Raw genomic sequence first — 21991 nt, forward strand, 5'->3', positions numbered from 1 at the left:
GGTTTCTCCCATCGAGGGTTATGTTGCGTTTGGAGCTTTTGTGCCATTGTCTCCGGAAATATGGATGTGCTCCCGCCGTCGTAGCAGAGCCCGCAAGGAAAACATATTGCAACACATTTCAAAACTATCCGAGACGAACTGTGCTTTTTCCATTTTTTTTTCCTGGAATTCAAAGATATCATATCACCAAGTCGGTTACTTCCTTCGAGTTGATACACAGTTTTATTAAAGTATATAAAAAGATCCGACTATGGCTGGAATATGTAAATTTTTCCTATGGACAGGTGAAAAATTCGGCTACTTTGAACCCCGTATAGGGGTTTGATCTTCCTGGGCTTATATTCCGGAAAGTAATTAGTTGGTTAAGATCTAAAGTTCCATCTTTTGATACAATCGATTTGGTTCCAAATAAAATTAACGAAAAAAAATTGAATTGAATAAGGTTAGGTTAGGTTAGGTTATAGGATGCGCAGCTGCTGTATGGGCAGCCACTCCACTCGGAGACCTTGAGGTCCATTGTGTTCATCCTGGGTATTGAAAATATTCTGGTGTGATGTGTATACATATATTTGACTGTGGTTGCGTATGGATGAAGATTGTAGGTGATGTGTAGGTGATGGTCTGTGTATGGCATTTTGACATCTTAGTTAGTGGTGGTGATTGTTGGTGAATTGATGATTATGGGTGCCATTTAAAAGGGACCATAGGTGTGGTGATATGATGTGATGGTGTATTGCCTGTGGATGAGAAAAGAAATGTAGTTGGAATGAGTTAGACAACGCTATTGTGCAGAGGTGTTGTTTGTTGCAATCCCAGTACGTTGGAGCCATTTCAGGCCTTTAGCAAGGTGAAGTAGATCGGTCGGCTCTGCTTGGCTAAATGCTGTTAGCGATTGGATGGTATGTACCCCCATGGTACACAGTCTTCTGGAAATGAGCATAGGACAGCGGCATAAAAGGTGCTCAATCGTCTCTATTTCTTCCTCATCCTCGCAAAGCCTACAGTAGTCGGCCAAGTCTTCTTCCCATTTACTTGTCATGGATCTCGTTCTGCAATGACCCGTGATGATCCCCACTGCTAGTTTCAGGTCTGGTTTCCTCATTGAGAGCAGTGAGGCGGTTCTTGTCTTCGACGGGACTGGCCAGATTGCCCTTGATGTGCTGCAGCTGGGCAAGTTTTGCCAGTGCTGGCAGAATTTTTCCCGACCTTTTTGTATTATCTCTCTCCTGAAGTGGCACAGTGGTGGCTTGATGGAGTTGTCGATTTCAATGTTTTGTGACTCCGATCCGCAGCGTGCCAGTTCGTCGGCTGCCTCGTTTCCCTCGATGTTGCAATGCCCTGGGACCCAACACAAGGTGACGATTGATTTTAGTGGCTCCAAAGCGTGTTTGCAATCCAGAACTGCCGCGGACTTGATATATAGGGACCTGAGAGATTTTAGGGCCGCTTGACTATCAACAAAGATAGTCACCGGTCCAGATATATCCCCTCTCATGTTGTTAATCAGTTCCGCGGCTTTCCTGATCGCAAAGATTTCAGCTTGGAAGACACTACAATGTTCGTTTAGCTTGTATGAAATACGTAGATCCAGGGAATTGCTGTAGACACCTGCTCCTGTGCCTGTTTCCATCTTAGAGCCGTCGGTATAAATCTCTATACCGTCTAGAGGTGGGCTACTAAGTGTCCAATCATCCCTATGGGGTATATGCACCTTCACTGCCTCGAACGACATTTGTGGTGACATATAGTCACTAATGTTCCCCAAGGCCGTTGGTAGTCCGAATCGACGTAGGATTGCTGCTCGTCCGTGTTCCGAACTGCGCCATGAACCTAGCTCCTTCAGCCGAAGGGCACTCATTGCTGCCTGTTCCTGCACTACTAGGTCCAGTGGGTGTAGATCTAGTAGCACATTTAAGGCAGCTTGTGGAGTGCTCCTCATGGCACCAGTTATTAGAATTGATGCCGCTCTTTGGACGCTGTTCAGTTTGTTTAGGTATGTCGTTTTGTTCAGAGCATTCCACCAAACCAGAGAGCCATAAGTAAGAATTGGGCGGACAATGGTCGTATAAATCCAATGAACGACCTTTGGTCTCAGGCCCCAACTCTTACCAATGGAGTTCTTGCAGGAATATAGAGCTATTAGACCTCTCTTGGTGCGCTCCTCGACGTTCCTTTTCCACGTGAGTTGGTGGTCAAGAATGACGCCGAGGTATTTGGCTTCCGAAGAGAGTTCAAGACTAACTCCATCCAGCACTGGTAGGGTGAATGGTCTGACCTTCCTTTTATTTGTGAACAAAACTAGCTCTGTTTTTGATGGGTTCACTCCGAGTCCGTTGTTAAGTGCCCATCTAGATAATTTGACTAGAGCTCCTTGCAAGAGTTCTGATAGTGTCTGTGGGAACTTCCCACTGAACATGATGACAACGTCATCTGCATACGCGATCGTCTTTATGCGCTGCCTATCAAAATCCTTGAGTATTTCATTTATCACTAGAAGCCACAGTAGTGGTGATATTACACCACCTTGAGGTGTACCTCTAGTGACCTGCTTCCGAATGGAACTTCCACCAATGCTTGAATTGATTATTCGGCTACTGAGCATGCCGTCAATCCAATTGACCAGTATAGTCGAGACACCTAGTTTTATTAGAGAGCTGTGTATGGATTCAAGTCTAACGTTATTGAAGGCCCCCTCTATGTCGAGAAATGCCGCTAGCGTATAGTCTGAGCCATCCATATTCCTCTCAATGTGTCCAACTACCTCGTTTAATGCTGTTTCCACCGATTTGCCTTTTAGGTAGGCATGTTGGGCGGAACTTAGGTCTGTGGCTGAAAACTTGGCTCTAATGCCAAGGTCCAGCAGTCTTTCCAGAGTTTTTAATAAAAAGGAGGAAAGACTAATTGGTCTATAGTCTTTTGGAAGTGTGTGGCTTGACTTTCCCGCTTTAGGGATGTATACCACAGTCACTTCCCTCCATAGAACCGGTATGTACGATAAGCACAAACAAGCCCTGAAGATACGTACCAGATGTGGAATCAGTGACTCCAAGGCATTATGTAGCATTGCGGGTATAATTCTATCTGGTCCGGGTGATTTAAAGGGCTTGAAGGTGTTTATGGCCCATCTTATTTTTGGCTGACTGATGATCTCTTCAATAGCACTCACATCTGCATCTACGGTGGCATGGGTTTGTATCGTTGGAACGTCAGTTAGTTCTGATACATCCATGCAGTTAGGGAAGTGAGTGGTAGCAAGGAGATCTAGAGTCTCTAGGCCTGAGTTCGTCCATGTGCCGTCAGCCCGTTTAATACTACCAATGGGTTTCGGGTCCTTTGATAATACTTTACGGAATCTAGCCACGTCCTTTACTCCTTCTATAGTCTCACTAAAGCAAATCCAGGATTTGCGTTTAGCCTTCTTAATTTCACTGTTGTATTTATTGAAAGATACTCTGTAGTTCTCCCAATCGGTTGACAACTTTGACTTATTTGCCTTATTATAAAGCCTCCTACTAATCTTCCTTAGATTGGCAAGATCTTTTGACCACCAGGCCGGTTGGTTTCTCCTACCAGGGTGAGTTAGTGGGCAGGAGGCCTCATAGCTATCCACCAGAACCTTTGTTACATGTTTCACAGCGTTATCAACTTCTGCGGCTGTTGTAGGATAACCGGGTACCCCCAGCATTGAAGTTGCTAACTCTGAAAACTTGTCCCAATTGGCCTTCCGTGGATTCCTATGTGGTGGTTGCCAAATTCCATCAACTGAGACTTTGAAAAGTATCTTCCGATGATCCGAAAAGGAGCAATCTTCGGATACCTTCCAGTCCGTGATATGGGAATCGTCTTTGTTTACGAGGGTTATATCAATAACTTCCTCCCTTATACTATTTTGGAAAGTACTTTCATTTCCCCTATTGCATATTCTCAAATTATGTTTTAAGATAAATTCGAAAATGGACTCACCCCGTGCATTCGTGTCGCTGCTACCCCAGTAGAAGTGATGGGCGTTGGCATCGCACCCCAATATAATGAGGCAGTTGCTACCCATCTCTTCTACAAGTCTCTCCACGTGTTGGCCGGGTGGGTCAGGGCTCTCATATGGCATGTAAATTGACGCAAAGATGGTAGATTTTTGTGACACATCTTGCATTTTTACAGCCGTTGTATCTCCAGCGCTGAAATTAGAGAGATACATTAAATTCAAGTTCTTCTTTGCAACTATACAGGTTCTTACCTTGTCTCCATTGGATGTGGCGAAGATAGTATAGTTTCTATCGCTTAGCCCAGCAACCTTATTTTTATATAAATAGGGTTCCTGGACTAAGGCGATGTCAACTTCTGACTTTGAGAGGGAGAGTAGAAGTTCAGCAGCAGCCGCTTTGCAGTGATGCAGGTTAATCTGCATAATGCGAAGCGGCTGCTGCCGTCGTTCCTTTACTGTCTTTGACCTAGACGGAATCTTATCCATCCTAGGCCAAAGTGCAGTTTTCCCTCTCGAGCCCGCAGGTATTCCTGCCCATGTGTGTCAATTGACACCCTTATCGCCATACCCTCACCCTCCGGACTGTGGCTGATGAGCTTCCATGAGCTGGTCTGGAGGTTAGGTTAGGTTAGGTTAGGTTAAAGGACGCGCAGCTGTCGTGTTGGACAGCCACTCCACTCGGAGACCTTATGGTCCATTGTGTTCATCCTAAAGTAAGGGTAGGAGAAAAGAAAAGAAATAATAGCATATCGAGTTTAGAAATAGGAAAAAGGAATAATTAAGTAAGTTATAGGATAGTTGAGAATGATTAAGTAAGTGCTATGGATTGAAAGATTATTTGTAAGGAGAGAGAGAGAGAGAGAGCGAGTAAGGAGGTTAGCAGTATTACAAAGTTGTAATTTGCTCGTTTTGAAGCCACTTCAGACCCTTGGCGAGAAGAAGCAGTGTTGTCGGCTCGGCTTGGCAGAGTGTTGTCAGAGATGATAATGTGTGTTCACCCATTGTTTGAACTCTCCTGGTCCTGAGCATTGGACAACGGCATAATAAGTGCTCAATCGTCTCTGTTTCTTCTTCGTCTTCGCATAATCTGCAGTAGTCCGTGGGGTCTTCTCTATCCCATTTGCAGGTCATTGATCTTATCCTGCAGTGTCCCGTGATAACTCCAATCATTAGTTTTAGATCGGGTTTTCTCATAGAGAGTAGGGAAGTGGTCTTCCTTTTAGAGAGGTTGGGCCAGATTGCCTTTGATACCTTGCAGCCAGGTTCGTTATTCCAGATCTGACCAGCCTTCTCCCTGTATGTTTGTTCTAGGAGCCGCATGAAGTGACACAGGGGTGGCCTGATTGAGTTATCGATTTCGATGTCGCTTGACTCAGATCCGCGACGTGCCAGTTCATCCGCCTTTTCATTTCCCTCGATGTCGCAATGCCCCGGGACCCAGCACAAGGTAACGATTGATCGTAGGGCCTCCAAAGCTTTCCTGCAGTGCAAGACCGCAGCAGATTTGATTGAATGGGATCTAAGTGATTTTAGGGCCGCTTGGCTATCCACATAGATAGTCACCGGTCCGGCTATATCCCCTTCCATGTTTTTAATCAATTCTGCTGCTTTCGTGACCGCAAAGATTTCGGCTTGGAAGACGCTACAATTTTCGCTTAGCTTGTACGAGATCCGTAAGTTGAGGGTATCGCTGTAGACGCCCGCTCCTGTTCCCTTTTCCATCTTGGATCCGTCGGTATAAATCTCTATACCGGGTAGAGGTAGGGAGTTGTGGGTCCAGGCTTCTCTGTCAGGTATCCGAACTTCAATGTCGTCGAAGTGTAATTGTGGTGATATATAGTCACTGATTACCTCCAAACCCACCGATAGTCCAGATTGTCGTAAGATAGCAGCATGGCCGTAGTCGAAGTTACGCCATGAATTTAACTCCTTGAGTCGGAGAGCACTCTTTGCTGCCAACTCCTGTACTACGAGATTCATTGGATGAAGATCCAGTAATACATTGAGAGCAGCCTGTGGAGTGCTTTTCATGGCACCGGTAATTAGAAGAGATGCCGCTCTTTGAACGACATTAATCTTGCGGAGAAGGGATGTCTTATTCAAAGCATTCCACCATACCAATGAACCATAAGTTAGAATGGGGCGAACTATGGCCGTAAAAATCCAGTGTATGACCTGTGGTTTCAAACCCCAACTCTTACCAATAGAGTTCTTGCAAGAATAAAGGGCTATAAGTCCTCTCTTGGCACGTTCCTCGACATTCCTTTTCCACGTTAGTTGGTGGTCCAGGATAATGCCAAGGTACTTGGCCTCTAGGGAGAGCTTTAGGGCCACTCCATCCAGCGTTGGTAGGGGGAATGGTTTGACTTTTCTCTTGTTCGTAAATAGAACCAGCTCTGTCTTAGATGGGTTCACCCCAAGTCCATTGTTGTGTGCCCATCTTGATAGTTTGTCCAGAGCTCCTTTCATGAGTTCCGATAGCGTTTGTGGGAACTTCCCGGTGATCATTATGACCACGTCATCAGCATAAGCTACAGTCTTTATACGTAGTTGGTCAAATTCCTTAAGTATTTCGTTAATCACCAGGAGCCACAGCAGTGGTGATAATACACCTCCTTGTGGTGTGCCCCTGGTGACAGACTTCCGAATGGAGGTCTCACCGATATTTGAATTGATTATCCTGCCGCTAAGCATTCCATCGATCCAATTGATCAGTGTAGTGGAAACACCTAAGTTCAAGAGTGAATTGTGGATGGATTCGAGTTTGACGTTATTAAAGGCGCCTTCTATATCTAGAAACGCTGCTAACGTATAGTTTGAGCCCATCATATTCCTCTCGATTAAACCAACGACTTCATTAAGTGCAGTCTCCACCGATCTGCCTTTGATGTAGGCGTGTTGGGCAGGACTAATAACACTGTTTCCAAGTTTGGACCTTATTCCTAGGTCAAGCAATCTTTCTAACGTTTTCAATAGAAAGGAAGATAGGCTGATTGGTCTGTAGTCTTTGGGAAGCGTGTGACTTGACTTCCCCGCTTTGGGGATGTATGTCACCGTGACCTCCCTCCACAGAACCGGTGTGAACGATAGACGTAGACAGGCCCTATAAATATGGTCCAGGTGTGGTATCAACAACTCCAATGCATTTTGTAGCATAGCAGGGAAGATACTATCTGGACCAGGTGATTTAAAGGGCTTAAAAGTGTTTATCGCCCAAGCTATCTTTGTGTGACTTATGATCTCCTCGATGACACTCACTTCCCCTGTGGCTTGGTTACACATTGGTGGATCGGCTGAGCGATCTGGTGCATCCATGCAGTTGGGAAAGTGGGTTTTGGCCAGGAGATCCAGGTTTTGGTCTGGAGGTTAGGGTTCTGTCTGGCAAGTATCGTCAGAATCCTTGTTGGGTCCACCGCAGGCGGGGGTACCCACGCCGACAATACTTTTCTTCTGGGAACCTCGTCTACACCCACAGCCGCCAATTGGCAGCCCTCCCAGAGTTCACCAAGACCGTTTATTGTGTTAACAAGGAAATTCAAGGATTCCTTGTTCTCACAACAGACGATCCTGATGCCTCTGAAAGGAGCTGCACTGCCGAATTGTGTGTGCTTGGGAGGCTCCCCTTCGCCAGCAAACACTATCTCACGCAGCTGATTTTCAATCAGCCGCCAGTGTTTGTCGTTGATCCTGCATTCAGGATCCGCTCTGTCAATGACCGCTACGCGCAATTCGTCTGGCACAAGCGGTCTGACAGTCCTTCTATTCCCCGTCCCGCTACTCTTGGGGGGAGAGCTAGGAGTCACCTTGTGACTTAAGTTGGCCTTAGAGGTTGCCTTAGTATTGGTGGACTTCTCGCTCTCGTTCCCTTGGTAACGGACAGAGGAGGTGGATGGCTTGGAGTTCTGTCTCGGGATGGGTCTTTTGGCCTTAGGGTGTGGTTCCTCTGTGGATCTAACCCTCTTCACCGGATTTTTCGATGAAGAGGGGTTGGAAGATGCCACACTCGTCGGTGTAGAGTCCGTCGTCGGGACAGGTATCCGAGTTTTCTCCTCCTCTGTGTTTTGGGGCTTCCTACTTAGGAGTTCAGGCTTTCCTGGAGGCTGAATCAAGTCACCATCGCTCTTGGTTTGACCTTTACAGGTAGTGGGAGTGGATGATGACGTTGACAGCAGTATCTTGTCGACCATCTGGATAAGGGAGAGCCTATCGATCTCAGGACTTCTCCTGGGTAGGTGAGGGTATTTCCTTTCGAATTTGCTCACCACCCTGAGATTAATCCTGATCAACTTGCAGTCCCTTACCGAGATGGCCGAAGATTCCATGCCGATGCACTTCCTAAGATAATTTAAGGACCTCCGGTAAGCCCCTTTATCCTTCGTTAGTCGATCTGCTGTGTTGCCTGAGGTAGTGGGGACTTTGTCGTCCAAAGCCTTGGTCGTTGTCGGAACTTTGTCGTCCGAGGCTTTGGTCGTGGTACCCTCCTCAGTGGCATCCTGCCTGTGCAGGGTTGGCTTATCGGCTTCGGCCGATGTACAATTATCCCGGGTCTGTGATGGTTCCATATCCGCAAGAATTGTAGTTTCCGCTGAGCCCGAGGACAGTTTATCTGTGACTGCAGCTGCTGGAACAACTGTGTTGTTTAGTTCGTCATCAGATAAACTGTCCTCGGTCTCTTCAGAAACACAACTCCGACCAGGGCCTGGGGAAACCATCCTCTCCAACATGGCCAGGAGCTGCCTACTCTGTTCGGCAAGACTGTCCTCAACCAGTCCCATGTTTGGTGACTCTAGTCCGTCCCCTCCCGAAGATAATGTTCTGTCTGGTGTGGTCATATCATAGTCCATGGGCGTTGCGGTTTTGTCGGCATCTTTATTTTTTGGGGTTTTTGGTGGTTTTGTGTAAGTTTTAATTTTGTAATCCATGCGTCATTGAATTGATGGGGGAATGGAGGTCGACCATGGCATAGCCCTCCTGTACCATGGCAAGGACTTGTCAACTAAGCCTGTACTACATTGAGGCGCCCAGGTATCTCAATGAGGCTCCGTTCTACTACAGTAGGTACCCTTACTGCAAACCTTGAACACCGATAGGCACGGGTACGCTTAACACCCCGGCGTTAGGGGATCTCTGTTACGTAGGAGATTGAATTGAATAATGTACTGTTATAAATTTGTTGTTTTTTTGAGGATTTGTCTAATTAGAACGAACGTTTACGTTTTTCATTCAACAACAATTTTAATTGCTATAGGATGGTATTGAGGGCACAGCTTAACTATCGTGATACAGATTACAAGTATAGTTTAACATTACTTCATGCAATAAAGTTCTAAATCATATACTACAGCCTTATGTACATACACATGTATTGTATTTTACATTTGGCTGTCATAAACATTTTATTGACATGATTGTTTTAAGATTTTATCAAATATAGAAGCAAAACTAAATGTGAAACTTATTCAAACAAAATAATCACTAATTTTTAGTAAAGATGGTTGATTGTTAGTTAAGTGAGTAAATAAAATCTATATTAATAAAAGAGTAAAGTGATTGACTCACTGACTGACTGACTGATTGATTCATCAACGCCCAGACGAAACGGCTAAATCTAGAATCCTGAAATTTTGGGTGTGGATCACTCTTGGTCCGAAGGGGTCAGATAAGGCTGGGTTTTTGGAAATTCGAACTGGAAGGGTACGAAAAGTACTAAAAGGTACTAAATATGGTACCGTTTGTATTTGGCGAACCGGTAGAGCTAGAACTTTGCAATTTGGAATGGTCACTGATGGAGTGTAGGAAAGATGTGCTAAAGGGTTTTTGGAAATTCGAACTATAAGTGTACGAAAAGTACTAAAGTGTACTAAATTTGGTACCAATTCGTACTTTGTGAACGGATAAAGGATAAAGGTTGAAATCTGGTGTGAGAATCAAGGTTATAAGGTACGGTTGACATAAGGAGGTGGTTAAGAAAAGTGTACACATGTGTACGAACAGTACTAAATGGTACTAAATTTGGTACAATTATGATTAGGGCGAACGGATAGAGCTGGAATCCTGAAATTTTGAACTAAGGCTACTGTTGGAGAATAAAATGGATGTAGTTTTACAAATTCGTACTTATGGGTACGAAAAGTACTAAATGGTACTAAATTTGGTACATTTATGATTTGGGCGAACGGATAGAGCTGGAATCCTGAAATTTTGAATTAAGGCTACTGTTGGAGAGTAGAATGGAAGTAGTTTTGAAAATTCGCTCTTATGGGTACGAAAAGTACTAAATGGTACTAAATTTGGTACAATTTGGATTTAGGTTGAACGGATAGAGCTGGAATCCTGAAGTTTTGAATTAAGGCTACAGTTGGAGGGTAGAATGGAAGTAGTTTTGAAAATTCGTACTTATGGGTACGACAAGTTCTAAATGGTACTAAATTTGGTACAATTACGATTTGGGCGAACGGATAGAGCTGGAATCCTGAAATTTGAATTAAGGCTACTGTTCGAGAGTAGAATGGAAGTAGTTTTGAAAATTCGTACTTATGGGTACGACAAGTACTAAATGGTACTAAATGTTATACAATTTGGATTTACGTTGAACGGATAGAGCTGTAGCCCTGAAATTTCGAATTTATATTGATGTTAGAGTATGGGATTGAGATAATTTGGAAATTCGTACTTCGTAGACTACATTTGGAGTGTAAAATGGAATTAGTTTTGAAAATTCGTGCTTATGGGTACAAAAAGTACAAAATTTGAATTTAGGCGTTTTTTATTGTTGGACTGCAGAATTTTACATCTTTGTGTTTATTTCAGCTCGAGTCCATATTTTGTTGCAATTCAATTGTTTGAATAACAACAAAATATTTTAAAGTGGATATGAAATTGATTAGTTGCGGGCGAAGGGTAGGGAATACTATAGTTTTAGTTGTCACCAAACAACTTCATCAGTTCCCTTTTTCGCCGACTCTGTATCGATAAACAGGTCAATAAAGCCATCTAGCAAATTAAATAAAATGAGAAATTTGCTGTATGGCCCTAAAGCTGTTTACCCTACAATTTGAGTCGAACTAAAGAATTTCATATCCACCACTGTTTTTATGTCGTCTTTGCTTCGCAAAGAATACGAACATAGGAGTGTTGCTTCAATAAGCGGGGGTAAAAACAACAAGAAAGTTGTTTTTGCATTACGCATTGGTCAACAAGGCCGTGCTGATGCCTATTATTGTTGTTGGCGTTTTTTATTGTTGGACTGCAGAATTTTACATCTTTGTGTTTATTTCAGCTCGAGTCCATATTTTGTTGCAATTCAATTCCCTACCCTTCGCCCGCAACTAATCAATTTCATATCCACTTTAAAATATTTTGTTGTTATTCAAACAATTGAATTGCAACAAAATATGGACTCGAGCTGAAATAAACACAAAGATTTGAATTTAGGTGAACGAACGAGCTGGAATAATGAAATTTAGAATTAAGCTTGCTGTTGGGGTGTAAAATGGAGTTAGTTTTTCAAATTCTTACTTACGGGCAAGAAAAATACTAAATTTGGTACAGTCTGGATTTGGGTGAACGAATAAAATCGTAATTGAGATTACTGTTGAAGTGTAGGATTGAGGTAGTTTTGGAAATTCGTACCTATGGATTCGAAAAGCACTAAATTTGGTATAATTTGGATTTGGGTCAAGTAGTTTTGAAAATTCGTACTTATGGGTACGACAAGTACTAAATGGTACTAAATGTTATACAATTTGGATTTACGTTGAACGGATAGAGCTGTAGCCCTGAAATTTCGAATTTATATTGATGTTAGAGTATGGGATTGAAATAATTTGGAAATTCGTACTTTGTAGACTACATTTGGAGTGTAAAATGGAATTAGTTTTGAAAATTCGTGCTTATGGGTACAAAAAGTACAAAATTTGAATTTAGGCGTTTTTTATTGTTGGACTGCAGAATTTTACATCTTTGTGTTTATTTCAGCTCGAGTCCATATTTTGTTGCAATTCAATTGTTTGAATAACAACAAAATATTTTAAAGTGGATATGAAATTGATTAGTTGCGGGCGAAAGGTCGAAAAGCACTAAATTTGGTATAATTTGGATTTGGGTCAACGGATAGACCTAGAATCTTGAAATGTGGAATTGAGATTTCTCTTGGAGTGTAGGATTGTGGTAGTTTTGGAAATTCGTACTTATGGGAACGAAAAGCATTAAATTTAGTACAATTGAAATTTGGAATTGTGATTATTGTTGAAGTTTAGGATTGACGTAGTTTTGGAAATTCGTACTTATGGGTACGAAAAGTACTAAATGGTATTCAATTTGGTACAATTTGGATTTGAGTGAACGAATAGACCTGGAATCCTTAAATTTGGAATTGAGATTACTGTTGGAGTATAGGATTAAGGTAGTTTTGGAAATTCGTACTTATGGGTACGAAAAGTACTAAATGGTACTAAATTTGGTACAGTGGGTATTTGAGGGAACGGATAGAGGTGGAATCCTGGAATTTTGGTATGACTACGGTTGGAGTGTAGGATTGAGACATGGAGATAGTTTTTGAAATTCGTACATATGGGCACGAAATATACCAAATGGTACAATTTGAATTTGAGAGCACCGACAGCGCTGGAATCCTGTTTTTGGAATTAAGGTTACTGGTGAAGTAAAGAATTGAGGTAGTTTTGGAAAATCGTACTTATGGGTACGAAGAGTATTTAATGGCACTCAATTTGTTGTTGGGTGTAGGGACAGTGCTGGAATCTATATTTTTTGGATTTTGTGTTGGTATTGGTGTGCAATGTTGGTCTCGCTGTTAACATGTTAACATAGATGAGATACGGCTGAAAATCTAACTAAAGCGGTACGAACAGTACTAAAATTACAATTAATATTGATTAAAATTGGTATTAGCACAACAAAATTTTCAGTTTTCGCCATATCCATATTATATATTGTTTATTTGTTTCTTATATCCTTTCCGCATACGAAGTAGCGGGCACTTTGCTAGTATATTAATAAAGTTTCAAATCATTGCAACACCTAAAAAGCAATACATATCATCTATATTATTAAGAACACCTACTAGGTATGTTATTGTTTTGACTCTGTTATTTTCTGGCCTGAAGTATCCCAAATCTTATCTTCTTGAATTTCCAAACACACAGAATCTTATCAGAAACAAAATAGAAATCATAACAATTTATGATAAGATGGAAGTTTTCGAATAAAATGTATCCTACCCAATGTATTGGTGGTAACACACACAACACACAGCAATACCCAAACTAGGTAGTAGAATTACAAAAGAAGAGGAGACCTGTTGCTTGAAGATTGTGTCCGTCCATATAATACTTAGAATTTATCTTGATGATTTTTAAATAACCATAAATAATATTTCAAAAGAAAAAAAAAAAACAAGGGGTGGATTTGTAATCAGTTTATTTACGATTTTACGCACGCACATATTCCACTCACTACCCACCCTTCAACACTTTCTTCAACAATAGCTTGCCGGTCATGCTGTTCAATTTGACAAATTGTATTTTGAAGCCATGTTTATCATTTGAAACCAACATTTGGGGTGTTGTATTTAATGACTTTTGATATTTGCTCTTCTTGTTGTTATTATTTGTCATTTACACAGAGAGCACTTAGGCTAGTCATTAAAAAAATACTCTCTTTGCTATAAAATACAGTATCATAGATAACAACGAGTGTGGACTCTGGCTTATGACAGCATTCTCTGGAATTGTGAAATATATTCTACTCTATGTATTTAAAATACACAAACATCTCTAAATATGTTGACATTAGCATTGTTTTGGACATTTATTTATTTTAGACATTTATTTAGTAATTTGTTCACTTATTATTAGAATAACAGGTGTTTTTGTACATAATTTCCATTGGGGTTAAATATGGCAAAAAGAAACGGAGGTATATCTCCTAAAAGACCCCAATGCATTTTCGCATTTTAACTGCTTTGACTTGTAGTTTTACAGCGGTGTCCTTTTGATTGCCATCTCTGAGAATATTCCAGGTTGCCCTAAAATGCTTTATGTAGGTATATTTTGAATGATTTTATAGGTATCACCTAAATTTTAGCAAATTGCTAAGTCTATAATATGGGGTCAAATCGTTCGAGAAATTAAATAATCTTACAAAAAAATCTTTACAAGCTGTTCGTATGTGTTTTGTGCCTATTAAGCAAAAACCCTAAGTATGAATTTCGTTTTCGAGCATGTCTACTGTTGCTGAGCACAGCAATTGATCCGCCAGGGCGTGTTATCAGTTTGTAGCGCACATATTTTAACGGAATTGGTTAGAATACGATATAATTGTTGAAGTAAATAACATTGCCACATATAATTATTGCTTCTTATCATGTTTATTCATCTCTGAAATAAATGGAATTTCCATTAGTTCTGTTTAATAATTTAGGAGCGGAGAGAAAAGTGATGGTGGTTGTTGCGATTATAGATTTTGTTAAATGCAATATATGACAGTCACATTGTAATGTAAGTAAAATTTTAGCTTGAATTCTAAAGGCCAAATCTCAATCGGCTTTTTTTCTTCGTTTCGCTTTCTTGACTTATAATTTCTGGTAAAAGAATGTAGAAAGGCCAAGGAACAAGTTGAATACTATCCCAGCTAACGGAAAAATCTGAAGCTTGTATGTCAGGTATGTCTTTTTGTCCTGATTACAAAAAAAGAAAGCTCTATTGGTTGTTGTTGTTGCTGTAGCAGCATAGAAACCTACGTGAAGCACAAGTTTGATGCTGGGCTGGCAGCCGCTGTACGGTACGAAAGAACCCGCTGCCGTGGGATTAAAAGCTCTATTGGTGGAAGTCCATACTTCCCGAGATATGGGCCTTTGAAATTCCGAAAATTATTTTGTTTATAACTTCGTCATTTTTGAACAATACAATGCATCTCTAAACAGACGGCCTCTAAACTTTCTCCGATGGAGAGGTACAAATCTCGGGTACGGGAACAGAATTTTCTTTTAAATTGTAAATTTTCTCCAAGTATTCGGTCTTCGGCCAGGGGTTTTAGACTTTCTCAAAATTTTCTTTAAAATTACATTATTTTCTATGTATCCTGCCTTTAACCAAGCGAATTTTTTGGAACTTCAGAGACGCATATCTCGGGAACTATTGAGTTCCCCCAAAAACTTTATATTTTTGTAATCTGGACGAAAAGTTCTACCTGTAGCAGATTTTTTGACAGCCGGGAGATTACTTAATTTATGCCAAAGATATGGTGGCTTATATTTTTACCCGGTCTAAATAGGCAGGTGTACAAGGAGCAAATAGCAAAAATTCCCATAGAGCTGAATTTTTGGTGAAGAGGTCGTTAGAAGTAATGTCCTAAAAGTCCCCATTGATCCCATGTGCGCAAACAAAAGTTATACGGGATCCATATTTTACAAAAATTAGAACTCGTTGTTACGATTCCGGCGATATATTGCCTTTGTCCTGGAAATGTGTATTTTGCATGTTATGCTTAGGGTTCGAAGAGCTTCCTTCAAGTGAAATCATCCCGGAAGATTTGGATACTTTTTTGCATTTTTTACTTCTTCTTAGCTTTTTTTAAGGCTGTAAAGTAGCCGCTTTCGACGAAGGAGTATCCTTTTACGAACAGAAGGTTTCCTCGGTCGTCACCTCCTAAGGGGTCACGATGGGGGTCCCTCCTGCTCTTGAGGGTGGGAATTTCGCTGACAAGAAATTCCCTTTTATTTGCTTGAGGATAGTTCCTTTCAAAATTTCTCACAAACTTGAGGTTAGATCTTATCAGCTGAAATTTCCTTAGTGTTTGGACCTTTGTCCGTGTTTAGACACACGGGAAAGTAAATTCAGTTTTTAGGCAATAGGGGGTAGGAAAGAGCATTGATTTACTTTCCAGAGAAATTTGTGTGTCTAAACACAGACTTTGGACCGATTGCAGTATGTGAGTGTCTTTCGGCATACTTTCTTGTCTATTGCTTCTTTGGCATTGGCATTTTTTGAGGTCAGCGGTATCAGTGAATCATCCGTCATATTAATGGACGATTCGCCCTTGCCACTATCATCTTCCAGTACTTTCGGTCTGGGAAGCAAAGTTTTATCGAATTTGTCCTACGCTAAAACGTGGAACAGATCGGTTCAACATCCTTTCCAAAGGATTGGGATGCGGAGACATGAATCACTGTCGTGTTCATGGCTTCATCCTCTCCGCTACTGAATTCTCTCAAATGACCGAGATGCTCTTCTCCCTGAAAGTTTGGTTTGGTTTTAGGACGCGCAGCTACCGTTGTTGGCAGCTATTTCACTCGGAGACCTTGAGGTCCATTGTGATCATCCTTAGAGAAACTGTGTGTTGTGGTTGGGCTATATGTGATGATGATAGATGCTGGACTATTGCGGATTTGTTGTGAAGTTGAGTATGTAGGTGATGCTGTGTGATGGGTGTGAGTTTATAGGTTGTTGCTGAGGTTGTGATGGTGGATGTAAGTTTATAATTGTAGAGTGGTTTTGATGGGTTGAATATGATAATGATGGATGCTGATTTATAAGATGGGTGTTGAAGGTGGTGCCTGTATTGTTCTGAAGTAATATGAGGTGGTTCGTTTATTTCCGGTTTGTTGATGTAAAGTGGTTTGGTGTGATGGGTGCGATGAGTAAATCTATATGGATGCGCGGCTGCTATGATTTGTGACATAGATGATGATGTAGTGGATGTGATGTGGGTGTGTTGCCGCTGAGGGTGTTGTTCATTGTTGAGCCGATTTTCAATCCCCCTGTGTGAAGGAGAAAGAAAAACGAAGATTAATTAGTTTTGTTTGCCAGCCATGTGATGTTTTTTGCAAATTGGTACAAGTAGATGGGGTCTATGTCGGAGAAGAAAGTCAGAGTATTTATCTCATATCTACCGAAGAATCGATGTCTCCTCGTGAGTAACGAGGGGCACCTACATAGTAGATGTTCGACCGTCTCTGTTTCTTCTGGATCTTGACATAGCCTATAGTAGTCTACACTGCTGTTGTCCCATCTAGAAGTTAGGGACCTGACCATGTTGTGTCCGGTAATGAGACCTACAGTGATCTTTATCCCTAACTTATTTAGTGAGAAAACAGAGTTGGTTCTATGCTGAGAATAGCTGGGCCAGATTGCCTTGGATACCTTACAGCCAGTTTCCATTTGCCATCTTTGCTCCGCCTTCTCATGGAAGTAACCTCGAAGTTTCCGGATGTAGTAGCACTTTGGTGGTCTAATAGATGCCTCGACTGGTAAGTCGGTCGACTGAGAGCCACCCCGTGCTAGTTCATCCGCCTCTTCGTTTCCCTTTATATCACTGTGTCCTGGAACCCAGCAAAGATCAACGAAGTCGCGTACTTCAAGCAGAGCGTTTTTGCAGTCAAGGATAGCTTTTGAGTTTGTGGTCCATGACTTGAGGACCTTAAGGGCCGCTTGACTATCGACAAAAATAGTCACCGGTCCTTTCAGGACACTCCCAAGTTCTTTGATCATCTCCGCTGCTTTCCTAATTGCAAAAATCTCTGCCTGAAAGACGCTGCAGTTATCGTTGAGTTTGAAGGATTGCTTAATTTGTGGGTTTTCGCAGAAGACCCCGGCACCTGTGCCATCCTCCATCTTTGAACCGTCTGTGTAGATGGCCAGACCGCCAAGAGGAGGGCTACCAATAGACCAGGCATCTCTGCTTGGGATTATGACGTTAATTTGGTTGAAATTGAGTGCAGTGGGTATATAATCACTGATGTGATCGGGTCCACTGGACTCAAGTAAATCGGTGAAGGGGAAGAGGACCTTTGCATGTCCAAATCGTGAACACTGCCACACTCCCTGAAAGTTAGGGGACATCTTCCTCAGTTCCGGGATGTCGTCCCGTATTGAGTGGTTCGCTGTCAGTGTCCATATTTGTGATGGTCAGGGATAGTGAGTTTGATGCACTTATAAAGAAATCTGAGGGTGCCAAGACATCCACACCTACATAAGTCGAAGGTTTACTTTAGGGTTTTTTAGTGAATGTTCGTATATTGATGAGATGTGGAAGAGATTGGAACAATCGAACATCACCTTTGTCTGTGTCCTAGACTGGCAGTCAAAAGACACATCTTGTTCGGAATTTATGCGATGGGATCTTTCTCTTACTTTTACTCCATAAAGCCCGCAGCACCCTGTTAAATTATTGCAGGGGCCTTAAGTTGCTATGGGGCGGGTCATCTTAGACATAGTAAAATCAACTATTTTCTTCCTTTAACTCACTGCAATCTATATCTGCTCCCCTCCTTTATCTTTCCTGGAATTGTGTTATTTTTGTTATCGACGTAATGAAAAGCTTAGTATTGAAAGAAAAAAAAAAACAACTTTACACAAAACTGCATGAAATTTATTGGAAACCTGATATATATTTCGAAATTTAGCACATTTAACTAAGCAACAACATAAAACTTTATGTTTATGGTCGTGTCTATATTGCTTGAGTGTCAAAAACTGTTCTGCAGATTTGTTTTTCGTTTCTTTCTGAGTATTTGCACAGATTTGCTTTATAAAACAACGTTTCTTCAGACTGTAGATTTATATTTTTTAAAGAAGAATTGCAAAGCTGACCTTCATTTTAGAAATAAAAGAATACAAAAACGATAGGTATAAACTAAATTTAGAGCTAAAAAAACATTAATAGAGTTTTTATTTCTTGCAAAGCTGCCGCTTTCAATTTCTATATTTTACAATTTGGTCATTAGACCACTTTTCCCAAGAAAACGAATATCTCAAGTGATGAGTAACAAGTGGCTAAATTTCTCCACAACATTGATATGTGTGCGAGTAGGTAGTTCATGTGCGCCAGTCAATTATCAGTAATTTTGACACATCACTTTGCAAAGATCTTCCCTTCACTAAATTCGACTTCATTACTTGTGGTTTCTTGTTGGAAAATTTTTTTTTATTTTTTGCTCTCAAATGGTCACGCTTGCACAAAAGCCAGCCACAATAGGTTCACCTTGTTGAGACGCCAAGCTATTCGCATTAATTATGTAAATTTAATATTAAAAGTCGCATCGTTGTTTCTCTTTTTTATTTCTTTTCTTCTTCATTCGATTAAGTCATGGCATTGTGTATGTATGGTCCAAGAGTGGTTTGTTTGGTGGTGGTTTTGAATATTCCAAATTATGTTTTTTATTTAATTTCATCACATTCATGGAATAACATTTTTTTTTTGTTTTGCATTGCAGATGAAATAGCATCGTTTATGCCGCAACCTGGTGACTATAGCCTGGACGATTTGGATGAAATAATACGCTCAACGGATTCACATTTGGATGCCTCATTTGATTTGAATGCCTTTCCCAAAACATCGTTGGGCAGTCAAAATGATGACTGTGAAATGGGAGAGCCGCCTGCCATCAATGGACAGCACGCTACACAATCCCCGCAACCTCAAATGATAATGACTTCTGAAAATCCTCCAGCGGATTTTCATTTTGATTTTTCTGCCTTTCCTTCCCCTGCCACTTCCCAACAATCATCTGGCGATTATGTTTCACCATTTGATACACCGGCTCGCACCTCCTCAACATCATCGGTAGATGGTGATTACTTCAATCCGGATGATTTTATTAATTTCCTTAACGATGATGATGCCAAGTTTGAAGATTTGACCCAGGATACCATTCGCAAACTGAATCAACATAATGAACGCAACACCCCCTCGCCGACGGGCAGTTGTACCAGTTCCAGTGGCAGTTCCACAACTAGTGGTGTACACAGTGATTCTTCATCGTTATTTTCTGTACCGCGCAATGGTTCAGAACATTTGGCAACTTCTCCCGAACACGAACAACAGGATGATCTATCGGAATTTATACGTTTTAAAAATGAGAAATCTGAAAATTCAAATGGCTTTGATGAAACTGTTGAAGATGAAATTAATGCAGCAGCACCAGCTATTAATGAAGATGATGCTACATTTGTGGCTCCCTCGCCTTTAGCTGGAACTGTGGCATTGCAAACAAACCCCACATTTATACCAGTTACATTACCTGTTGTGCCGGTTACTACTCTGCAGCCTGTTCAGTCGGTAAATATTGTACCGGGTGTACCGGGTGCAATATTACCGGTAGCTGTGCCAGTAACAAAGGTTACACCAGTGGTGAACATAAAAACCCCTGCCAAACCAGTTGTTATACAAAATCATACAAGTCAACAATCTCAAAACGTAAAGGTAGTTTCGGCACCTTCTGTTAATGGAAATGCAACAAAAGTAACGGCGCCCCCTAATCCCAAACCAAAAACCATATTCCTTTCCTCGAATGATTTTAAGGCTTTAATGCAAAAAGTCAATACCACAAATGGCACAAGCGGAGGTGCTAAGAAACCAACAACAACACCCAAAATTATTATGAAAACGGCCAGTGGTAAATTTATAACAGCCAATAAAATTAGTCAAGCTACAACATCATCAGCATCTGCCCAGCAGCAACAATCTTCGGCCAACAAGACGGGTGTACCAACAACAATATCATTACAAAATGGTGCTAAATTGGTTAAAACTGTGGGCCAAAATCCCATGGCAATGAAAAGTCAACATCATCAGCAACAATTATCCAAAATGAACAACAATCACCACAATTCGAATGTTCGTTCTGCAGCAGCCATGGCTGCTGCTCGTGCCACTTTGTCATCGCTAACTGCTAAGAGTTCTCGTGCCGATTTAAGTTCTTTACGTGACTTTAGCGGTGGCGACGATAAAATCTTGAAGAAACAATTGCGAATGTTGAAAAATCGTGAATCTGCATCATTGTCGCGTAAAAAGAAAAAGGAATATGTTGAACGTTTGGAAAATCGCATCCACAATTTGGAAAAGGAAAACTATTCATTGAAGGGGGTAAGTTCAAATGGTAAAAATGCAAATAGTTGTAGAATAGCATGGCATTTGATGTATTCTCTAAGAGGTATAGAAACTTACAGTAACTATTATTTTCAATAGTTGATTGGTTCAGCGTATTACATGAAACGAGGTCAAAATGTGATGTTGTCTGGTAAAAAATAACAATGATCGATTCGATAGAGTTGATAGTTGATAGTGAGAAGATTCCATGGTTATTGCCTGTTGAATTGAGGGTGAAGAATAAAAGATTTCCGGAATATTGCTGTATTGTTGGTCGATGGTTCATACTGCAATATAATGAGAGTTAGAAAGAGTGAAGTTAGGTGTTTTCAAGCCATGATAGGTTTTTGGCATGTCTGATGGCTTTTTTATGTCTGATGAGAAGGTGAGAGTATCTGTCTCGTATCTACACCGACCACTGTGTGCAGCTTGTAAATGTTCGACCGTCTCTACCTCTACTGCATCTCTACATAATCTACAGTAGTCGACGTTACTGTCATCCCATATTAAATTTAGAGACCCAACCTTTCTGTCGTAATAAGTCCCACCAACCGGAAGTGGTTTCACGTTGAGAGGTCGCAAGCCAGATTACTCGTAGAGGTTACATAAGCCATCTGCGGTGCGCCTTGCCAAGTTAGATCTCACGAAGTTTACCGATATCGATCATCCTGACTTGCCAGAACCAATGGTTTCGAATAGCAACCAGTGATTTTCGCTGATTCTCCCGTCAGGGTCAGCTGTGTCGATGATTGCCACCCGGAGGTCGTCATCGTTTGCCATTGGGCCGATCTGGTGTAGGATTTTTGCTCCCTTGACCATGCGCCTTGGAGGTCACTTTTCCAGTGGAGATAGATGCCTTCTCTGTACTACGTATTTCCTGCTTAGCATCATGATCAATGACATCTGCATAGGAAGTCGATGGGTTGACTGCCTGAGATGTCACGTCTCCTTGGACGAAGGTTGTGGGCCTTCGTAAGAACGAATGCTTTTCACAGATTTTTGCTGTGGATCATTGTTCGTCCTTCCAGAAGATGATGGTTTCTTAGTCGGTCACCACTTCTTCTTTGCCTATCTGGATTGAATCGGGCTTTGATGCAGACCCTTTCCCCAATTGACCCTAAG

At 41.4% G+C, this 21991-nt stretch overlaps 2 protein-coding genes across 3 annotated transcripts in view; both read left to right on the forward strand.

The window, feature by feature from the left end:
• Positions 1 to 21991, forward strand: part of Miro (mitochondrial Rho GTPase) — a 637534-nt gene that overhangs the window by 613071 nt on the left and 2472 nt on the right. The gene's annotated exons all lie outside the window — the stretch shown is intronic.
• Atf6 (bZIP_ATF6 domain-containing protein ATf6) overlaps positions 1 to 21991 on the forward strand; it is a 36343-nt gene that overhangs the window by 5969 nt on the left and 8383 nt on the right. For both annotated transcript variants that reach the window (XM_073991130.1, XM_073991129.1), the window contains exon 2: positions 19215 to 20866. In XM_073991130.1, the coding sequence (XP_073847231.1) occupies positions 19215 to 20866 (1652 nt within the window). The remainder of the gene's footprint in view (positions 1 to 19214; positions 20867 to 21991) is intronic.

Source organism: Musca autumnalis, unplaced genomic scaffold, assembly GCF_047663935.1.
Source record: "Musca autumnalis isolate F117 unplaced genomic scaffold, ASM4766393v1 scaffold_5, whole genome shotgun sequence".
NCBI classification, from domain to species: domain Eukaryota; kingdom Metazoa; phylum Arthropoda; class Insecta; order Diptera; family Muscidae; genus Musca; species Musca autumnalis.